The sequence below is a fragment of the Syngnathus scovelli genome, chromosome 4, assembly GCF_024217435.2.
Source record: "Syngnathus scovelli strain Florida chromosome 4, RoL_Ssco_1.2, whole genome shotgun sequence".
Lineage (NCBI taxonomy): Eukaryota > Metazoa > Chordata > Actinopteri > Syngnathiformes > Syngnathidae > Syngnathus > Syngnathus scovelli.
In genome coordinates, this window is record NC_090850.1 from 14,566,987 (window position 1) to 14,576,951 (window position 9,965).

The 9,965-nt window shown below is 40.2% G+C and overlaps 1 protein-coding gene across 3 annotated transcripts in view; it reads right to left on the minus strand.

Moving 5' to 3' along the window:
• Nucleotides 1-95: 95 nt before the first annotated feature.
• aqp9b (aquaporin 9b) overlaps nucleotides 96-9,965 on the minus strand; it is a 55,543-nt gene continuing 45,673 nt past the window's right edge. For 2 of the 3 annotated variants that reach the window (XM_049718948.2, XM_049718950.2), the window contains 5 exons: nucleotides 6,053-6,179; nucleotides 3,818-3,955; nucleotides 3,185-3,303; nucleotides 2,399-2,616; nucleotides 96-431 (listed from right to left, as the gene is read on the minus strand). In XM_049718948.2, the coding sequence (XP_049574905.1) occupies nucleotides 269-431; nucleotides 2,399-2,616; nucleotides 3,185-3,303; nucleotides 3,818-3,955; nucleotides 6,053-6,179 (765 nt within the window). In that variant the 3' untranslated portion in view covers nucleotides 96-268. Of the gene's footprint in view, nucleotides 432-2,398; nucleotides 2,617-3,184; nucleotides 3,304-3,817; nucleotides 3,956-6,052; nucleotides 6,180-6,678; nucleotides 8,030-9,965 lie in introns of those variants that run through there. The other variant, XM_049718949.2, reaches the window with a different exon arrangement.

A 9,965-nucleotide genomic window follows, 5' to 3' on the forward strand; every position in this document is an offset into this window, starting at 1 on the left:
ATATATATATATATATATATATATATATATATATATATATATATATATATATATATATATATATATATATAAAACAATAACTTGTTAACTAAGAAACTATAATTAAAAAAATGCTTTAATAATGATAGAACAGGAGAGTAAATTATTTTTTATGAAACAATACTGTTTTGTAATTACGATTGCCTTTCTTCATTGATTGGCTAGAAGAAATCATACATTTCTTCAACTGCTTAATAAGGAGGCGTTTATTTCGTTACTGCATTTAGTTCTAAGATAGAGTTATGATTTCATACTTTTGCTGGCCATTGTTTTCTTCCTGTGGTTTGGGCTCGGCATGGTGCAGCTCGATGAAAAGGAAGTAAATAGCGGCTCCCACTGCCCCGCCGACCATAGGTCCAAACACAGGGATCCACCACCAGCAACCTCCAGCCCTGCCAGAAAAACACATGAACATGAACACACACACCAAAGTCAATTGATTTAATTTGTAATAAAAGTGTTAAATCGTCATGCGATTTCATGGACATAGTATTTAATGAAAATACATGATTTGTGTGATCGCGGACAAAATTCTGCACACTTGTTGGCTAGCCGTGTGCATGAATGTTGATGTCTGGCGCATGTAAGCGTCCCGCCCGTCCTTATCCCTGATTAAAGTCAAGTCTTCTAATAAGCAGCTCTGTGTCTGCTGCATGTGTCCTCATTGTCACTTTGGCTCACTCTTTAAGTGAGCCATTAGTCTCTAGCAATGTAGCACAGCAGGTGAAAGCAGACACACATTTATTTAAGATGAAAGAAAAGGAAAAAGTGAACAAGTGACTGGTGGGGGGTGTTGTTGAGGGTTGGGGTCTGTCGTGTCCCTCCTGGAGGCTCCCAGGAAGTCCAATGCTGTCGGCAGGCAGCATGCCACCGGATTATCCACTTATGTGCCGCCTCATTTAAGGTGATCTGCCCAGGACACGGGCTCACTTTATCAAAGTGAATCTCAAAACATGATTTTTACATAAGAGACTGCTGTGTGAGGCAAAATGTTTTTGATAAATGTAACCGGTTTTAAATTAGGCCATAAAAAACAAAATGTGGGAAGCTCTGTAAATGGTTTCCGGACGGACCATAGTATTGGTTTCAATCTTGCTCATTTGTCACATCAAAACAATGCAGACTTGATTTGGATGAAGACACAATATGATCTGAGCGGGTTTACACTACGTAACACTTATTGTTGGAATTTCAAAGCGCCTCTATGGAAAGTTGCCAACAGGGTTTTAGAAAGTCTGGTGTAACTGACACACCAACATGTCATCCAATAAGTGAGTTCAGATGAATACGGTCCAACTTTCCATGCAGGGACTCTCTCTGCCTGAGCAGGAATTCAAGCTTAACTGTGTGGCGCAAGACATTGATCAATGATGTACGATCAGCTCATTTGAGAAAGAAAAAAACATTTTAGGAGTCCCCAAAATCTTATGCAGTTTAGTTACTTTATAGGATCTTCGATAAAAATGGATGTTAAAAATGGTCAGTTAGGCTTCATGGACTTGGCCGTGTTGTTCTCACAAAGATTTTTCAAGGAATCCCAAAATATGTATACTTGTTTTCTATAGTTACAGTGCAATATGTAATATTGTACAAAATTGCCACAATGTGCACCATGTAGTGGAGTGTGATCACACTTACAGTAGTTTGAAGTCAGATCTGACTGCAGGGTCAAGACACCTCAGCATCATTTCAGAAAAAAAATCATTAAATATTTCATATCACTGGCAGGGAAATGTTCCATGTTCTCCTGAATGGCACGGTACAAATTCAGAACGCAGAATATACACGAGCGCCTTTTGAAATATTAACAACAAAGAGAGTTTGAAAGGAAAGAGACGTGGCTGTGACTTCTGCTTTTCACGCGGGGATGTGCACTGAGGGAGTGTCAGCAAGCAGTGAGCCAGGGCAACAACACTGCACGTGCTAATAGCATCAAAATCTTATGCCCCCAACACACAACTACAAGTTTCCATTTTCTATTATGCAATCTACGAGTGCGGTTGTTTTTTTTTAACTTATTGGAAGGTGCTTGGTCACAACTGTGCAACGTTACCACAAGAGCAATTTGTTAATTTTTTTCAGGAATGTTAATTTGTTTTGACATTTCAGAAAATTATAGAAACATAAAAGCCGACTCATCTTGTGTTAAGATTTTTTATGGCGTTTCAATGTTTTTTGATGTTACAGTATAATGTAAGTTTCCCTAATCAGAACCATACAAACAAAATAAGGTGTTGACTTTTGGGGTGTGGCATTTTAATTCATTTTACGGAGGAAAATTGAGTTATGACCTTAATCACGGAATGAAATAAACTCATACATAGTCAAGGTACCAGTGTATTTCCTGGGGTTCACTTACCTGAAAACATCCCACCCCCATCCCGCTACAGCGGTGAAGAGTCGCGGGCTGAGGTCTCGTGCAGGGTTGATGGGATAGCCGCAGTTCAAACCCATGGACACGGCGATGGCCAGGATGATTAGGCCGATGCACAGAGGTTCCATGCCTTTGGGGGCGCCGATATTCCTCGAGTCTGTTATGGCCAGGATGCACAGGATCAATGCAGCACTTCCTGCCACCTGACAAGACATACAGGCACTCAATCCGTGAAAACACCAAACCACAAGCAACTAAACTAAGATGCCGCTTCTAACAGAATCTTTTTAAATTGCAATCACCCGTGATTGGTTTAAGCTTGTTACACGACTTCCCCTTTACCCTGCTGGCTCCTCAAGGCAGCTTTATGCGAAACTTAGGCTGTTTTCATACAAATCAGAAAACGGCAAATGTGATGAAAAATACTCCTGGATGGCTTTTAATGTTGCAACCCACATCAACATATCCCAAACACGTGATATCTATTTTCAGCATTGTGCGCAATTGTTCACTCGTCGGCAAACAAATCACATCAACGTTAACGTTCGTGCCCAAGAGTGCACAGTATGTGTACTCTCAAGCATCTTTACATGCTCTAGTAGTTTCTACATCCAGGACAGTCAGTGTTGCGTAACATTATTTGCACTCCTCATCATCAACAATTCTATATGGAAACCAAGAGCACAGACCAATGGCCAAAGTTTTGTCTAACAAACATACAGGTACTACGTAGCAAGACCAAAATTGAACATGACCTCTTTTAGTTATTACCTGGTCGAGGAATCCGTTGAGCGTAGAGAGATGCTTAGCAGGATAAGATGCAAATATTCCAGCAGTGGCATTCTCTCCGCTGATAATAAATTCTCCATTGCTGAATTCCATTAAAGCATCTATGAGAACAACAAATGCAATAAAAGAACAGTGAAAGCACAAAATGCACATGTAGACATGGAATCAGTCATAGAAAAGATTTTCAACGAACACAAAGGAAATGTTCTGATAAAGAACACCTCGGTGAAGGGAGGCCAAACATGCGTACGGTGAGCGTTTCAGAAAGGTAATGATTTTGATTGACCTTGACTGTAAGAATTGAATATCCTTTACTCAAGACACATTTTTTAGAGTTTGTATTATGTTTATTATGTTATGTTTATTCTTGAAACATGCGACTAATAAAAAAATCAAACAAAAAAAAAAACCCCCAGCAGCAGATCAAGGGGTCCAAGAATAGTGTGTCCATGTGGAAATGGCAAAACAATAAATCACACATCAAAATTTCCACTGAGGTGAGGGACTGGCCAGGGGCGTGGCTAGACTGTGACAAGGGGTGGCCACCACTTAGGTCGGCCTCAGCAGAAATTTGAAATTGCCCAAGTCCTTTTTTCAGTAAACATTTTCACTCACCATAATTCACCAAATATACGCAGCAGGCCCCAGCAAAGGCCCCTAAAAACTGTGCGGCCACATACACGGGAAACTTCTTCCAGGATATCTTGCCCAGCATCATCATAGCCAGGGTGACTGCAGGATTCACGTGGGCACCTGGAGCAACACAACCGCAAACACATCATCATTGTACTGATGGAAAGGGCTCATGTTTATGAGGTGAGTTGAGCAGCTTCATTAAGACAAAAATAGCCATTTGCCAGCATTTTGTGGCATTTATAAGCACTTACCGCACATTATAGTCAAACTTTTTAGGCCTGGCGTGAATTACGCATTGATTTTTCCCCATTAGGGGCAATGTTTGATCCAACAGTCTGTGCATCTGCTGGGCAGCCACAAAGGTTTCCAGAGGGCGGCACTTACACTTACTTACGAGAGCTCGTTTGCAGCTGGAGGGACCAGAATGGCATCGACGGAGATCCAAGAGCAACAGCTTAGCAACAGCTTGCTGGTGGTACCAGCGAGAGCAAAACAGCCAAGATTCAAACATCCAAACCCTCTGTGAGTGGGTAGTCTGCTCAACCAAATGAGCCAAAGTCAAGCCGCAACCAGGAGCTGGTGATAGCTGGTGACCAGCTAGTCTTGTTGGTGTTACCAGCTAGCAGCAGCGCAACAACAGCATGTCGGTATTGCTCAGTTGGTAGAACAGATTGCCCGGTAGCTGAAGGTTCAACGAGCTTAGCTAGCTAGCTAGCTGTCAAACTCATTTTTATCGAGGGCCACTTTGTAGCTGTGGCTTCCCTCAAGGGCCGTTGTGACAGTGACACCAAATAAATGTTTAATCCTCTCATATTAATACATATACACAACAAATGGATGGATTACTAGTTTTGAAATCAGAAATAATATTGTTAAATTATTGTTCAAATTACTGTAAAAAAGTAATAAAAGAATCTCAACATTATTATTTCTTGCAAATGTAAATTAAAGTTTGGTACAGATTTTAGCAAGTTGAAATGATTTGCTTTCGCGGGCCATTTAAAATGACATGGCGGGCCGGATCTGGCCCCCGGGCCTTGAGTTTGACACCTATGAGCTCCACCCTTCACCGACATCATCCACCCTAAAACTCCAGAGTGAACAACATTCCATCCAAATGTTGCGGGCCTGCGCTGACAGTGTGGGCTCATTTATTTAACACTCTGGGATCTCCGTTTTGACCTCTCTGTGGTGACACCGCCGGGGGGCATCGACCATGCGTCTATTGTTCGTCTCCCCATCCTGTTCGCAAACATGGGCCGCGACAAAGCAGCCAGAAGCGGCGGGCCCGATTGCATGTGACATAATCTGGCTGAAGCGGCTTAAGGCACACGTAGAGCGCGGGTCATTAGAGTGACCAGGATGTGTCACACTTGCGCTCCGCCGTCGTCCGAAATGGGGGACTACAAAGAGGGGACAATTGTGTTTTCTTCGGCGACGGGGGCCTCCCGCCAGGGAAGTCTTGAAAGGCAGGCTCGTCACACCTGACCCCCTACACCCCTACCTTCCTCTCTGGAGACCCATGCCCCTGTAAAGCTCATTAGTCCAATACCTATGATCATCTTCAAACATGTCGTCCCACAGAAGCTTCCCACTGTGCTGTGGACCCCGGGACCCAATGGCCCAGTCATGCAGCAGAAGCTCTCCATATATTAACTTCCTTGTCCTCTCAAGCCTTACCACTAGTATTCTCAGTAACCATGGAGTGAGCAACTAGACAACGCAAGCATCATCCACTCCAACCAACTTGTCGGCGCAGACAAATTACACCGGCCACTACATCAGAATTCGAATCAGAATCTTTATTGGCCAACATGAGGAATTTGTCTTCCGCAGTTGGGGGCACTCTAGTAGTACCACAGGAAAAAAAATAAGAACCCCATGCATTAATTTTTTTCTTGGGTTCTCCTCAAATGCTGCTCTTGTCTTTTTTTTCTTTTGAATTTGTTGGTTGCAACTACTTTGGTGCAATTGTGAATATTTCTGCTGTGGATAAAGTACCAAATCTATCCATTCATCTAGCTTGTAACTACGTAGATCCACAAAGACTATGAAAAACTTTATTGGTTGTCACATGCTGATTTGCATTGCGCACTGTATTGATTACAAAAATGTATGGATTTCATGCTTTTTCAGCCGTGTAAATAGCAGCTATTTGATTGTCTCCACCACATTTAGGACAAGTAGGCAAACATTGTGTCCAGGTGCTTTTACCTGAAACCCCTCCTGCAATGTAGGCGGCCATCATAAGTCCCAGAGTGAAGCCAAGGTGGATGGAGAGGGGCTCCCCCAGAGCTCCCTTGCTCAGGACCGCCTGGGCCACTGAACCACATCCAAAAAGCTGCGAGACACACAGGGACGAGAAGCCGCTCGTTGTTGTTGTTGTTGTTGTTTTTTTCCACCATTCCAATTATAGGCAGCCTCAACACTAGCCCCTTGTCTAATAAGAGCTTCCAACTGCCAGACGCAATTTGTCCGAGCAAAATAAAGAATCCCCCCACTTAGTTAGGACAAAACAAATGAGAGCACTCATCCACACATAAGAAGTCTGCACTCATGGGTCACAGTCATTGAACTTAGGTGGTGACAGGTGGAGGTGGAAAGAAGTGGGGAAAAGCTCGCAAATATACCACAAGTACTGTAAGGACATTTGAAACAAGCAAACATTGTGATGCTTAAGTTGTTCCACATCAAAGTGTGCGCTATGTGTCTTAATAGAGACACATATGTGACAGACAGCAGAGTCCCACGAGAGGTATGGAGACACCTAATTAGCAGCTTTAAAGCGGCGGTTTAAGCTGAATGACAGGTGCACACAGGCAGACGGGACGGCTACTCACTATCAGGACAAATATCCCCAGAAACTCAGCCAGGAACTCCTTCAAGATGTCTCGCCTCAGGGCAAATCTTGCCTTCCACTTTCTTCGGCATTCACTCTCCATTTCCCCTCGTCCTGTTATGTGCTCCTTGCACACAATAAACACATAACGAGAAGGAGAGGCGAGAAGCAACGATGCTCGCTGCAGGTTGCCGCCTCCCACTCCATGCCAGAGCCCCGGCGGGATGCACCTCCTTTTGCCACCACTAGTGGGGCTACTTTGGACACCAAGTACTACCTCAGAAAAATAGCTCTCCAAATCCCATCAACAGACCAATAATGGTAGCCTATACTGGCATACAAAATGAGGATCCCCTGAAAAGGGTATTTAATATCATTCTAAGTGAATGTAACCTCATGACCTCTTTGAACATAAACACTGTGCTTAAATATTGGAACAAAAAATACCGTCAATATTAATTCTAAAGTAGTGCACATAAAATTTGAAGAGAAACTGTGCCTCAATAAATGTTTTAAAACAAACAGATTAAGTGCAAATATATTTAACCCAATCGTTAAATACACCTGAAATGTAATCAAACAGTAAATCCTTCACATATCATTAGAGGAAGCCCACTAAGGGAATTTAAAAAAATAAAAATCAATTCTTCTTCTGATATTCCCATTGCTTAATTGGATATATTGTATTTTGCAATAATAGTGTAAACACGAAAACATTTTTGCCCATTCTTCTTGTTCTGTGACTTTGAGTGTGTATGGCTTTAAAGGGCAAAGCCTGGTGTGGTGAGTGAGTGACATGGGTGTTGCCATAAGAGAATAATGTTGGATCACTGCAGAGCTTCTGATGAACCCCAAATAATTAGATTTTGCACTAAAAATTTTAGAACATGCAAGCTAATTCCCCATCATTGCCATTCCAAATGCAAGCTGTTCAGCTCATTTGAAACATCTGCTTTCCACTCTCCAATTCTTGTCACATTTCCAATTTTCCACACTACAGGTACAACCATTAGTCCACAAATAATCGATTATCAAATTAATTGAGAACTATTTTTGATAATCAATGAATCATTCAGGCACCTTTTTAATGTAAAATTGTCCAAACATCAAAATTGCAGCTTCTCAATAGTAAATATTTAGCAATTTCTGGCATCCTACATGAAGGTTGGCTAATTATATTTGTGTGGAAACGAAATAAAACTTTTGCTTTTACTTTAGAAAATAACAGAATCATAATTAATTTGTATGTGGATTTTCTGAACTTTCAATTTGAAATGAAGTTATGTTTTTGAAAAAGGGTGTGGAAGTTATATTATTTTAGAATCTGATTCAAGAAAAACTTCACCAGATTAATCGATTATGAAAATAATTGTTAGTTGAAGCCCCATTTTATTCATTAGTTAATAAAATATATTGTGGCCATATTTCGTTGTTCTACATATTCTGTAAGAGTCACCTAAAAATATTTATATATTTTTTATGATAAATATATAAATAATAATAATATTTATGGTAAATAAATATATAAGCATATTTTATTTATTTGTATCTTTTTTTTAAGGTGACCGCGTCTGTCTTCGGAGGCCGCGTCCATCCAACAGAGGGAGCTCCATGAATGCGTTACACAGTCTTGGCTGAGATTTGTTACCCCCGTCCGCCTGCCGCCTTATCTTCCATTCCCTGGGTTTTGTGAAGAAGCGCTCAGGCAACATGCTTGAAGATGCGCGCGTTTGCAATGCAGTCATCATTGTTACTGTGTCTATGCGCGTTCATCTTTGAAGACACGCACACACTCTTGCTTGGTGTCAAGAAAAAGAAGAGTTCTGATGATGTGCTGACGGACAACAAGCGTCCTTTTGTCAATTTCATCATCATCATCGTCGTCATCCACAGAGGTCTCTCATATGAACCTACTAAAAGTTTCTTCTCTCAGGGACATACTAAACTAGGTAGTAGTTTGAACACTGATGAAGGCGAAAGGATTTGGCCGATACATGTCGGTAAATCACAACCACTGTTTGAGATAAAAGAAATATGAGATTAAGTGGAGACAGAATGGATTATGTTAAATTATATGGTAGCAAATATTAGTAAGAATTTGTTGTGATAGTGATAGTAGTGATAGAAGTAGTCCTACCACTACAACAGTTACTTAATAGTGGCGGTAAATTTATTAGTGGTAGTATCAGTCATATTAGAAGCAATGGTTAGAAAAGCATCAGTTGCAGCAGTACAAGTGGTAGTAATAGTAGTCTCAGTTTTAGTACAAGTACCTGCTGTGATAGAAGTAATAATGGCAATACAATTGATAATAATAGTAGCAATAGAAGCTGTGGTGGTTGTGGTTGTGATAGTAATGGAAGGAGTAGTAGTTTTGCCACTACTATAACTTATTAGAAGTTAATTTAGTACTGGTACGACTAGCAGGGTAATAGTAGTACAATTGCAGTAAGTGGTGAAAGTAGTAGAAGGACAATTATCTATCTATATAGGCTTCGGTTGGAGAAATATAAATTGGAGTATTACTAGAAATAATTGTACTATTATTATTATTAATAGTAGTAGTAATAGTAGTAGTAGTAGTAGGAGGACGAGGAGGAGGAGGAGGAGTAGTAGTAATGCGTTACATTTACGTCGAATTTAATTGAGTAACTTTAAACCGCACTTGCCACAGTGGTTTCAATGCAAGATACTTTAGAATTTTATTTATTTATTTTTAAGAAATGCTATATTTATACCATCACGTCTATGTATTTTGGCTTTTTTCAAATACTTGTCAGTGTAGTTTCATAGTTTGTAGTTCTCTCTGTGTGTGTACAGTATGTATTACTGTTATTAAATCATTACGACTTTTATTCTATTTGAATTACTTAAATAACTTTTTGGATACTTTTTAGAAAAGCTTTAATTTGAGATACATGTTACTATATATTACTTTTTTTTAACTCTCTTACTCTGAGCTACATTATGTTAAACTTTTACTTTTCAATTATTACATTGCCCGTTGACAGTTCAGCAGTGGAGTTTGACAGCAGTTTTCTAAATTAATTTCCAGTAATGTTCAACTGGTAAGCCTATTGTGCTGTTCAATGAGTGTAAACAAAGACACATAATTTAGGAGCAACTCTTGTGTTTACTCTTTAATTTGTATTTTGAAATAATGAATAAAGTGATATTGCTGGACAATATTTATTCAACTAAAGGAGTTTTTCCACAGAATACTTAGTTACGCAACTAATTATTTGGAAAACTTACTTTTAACAGGAGTCATATTATTACAAACAGTAC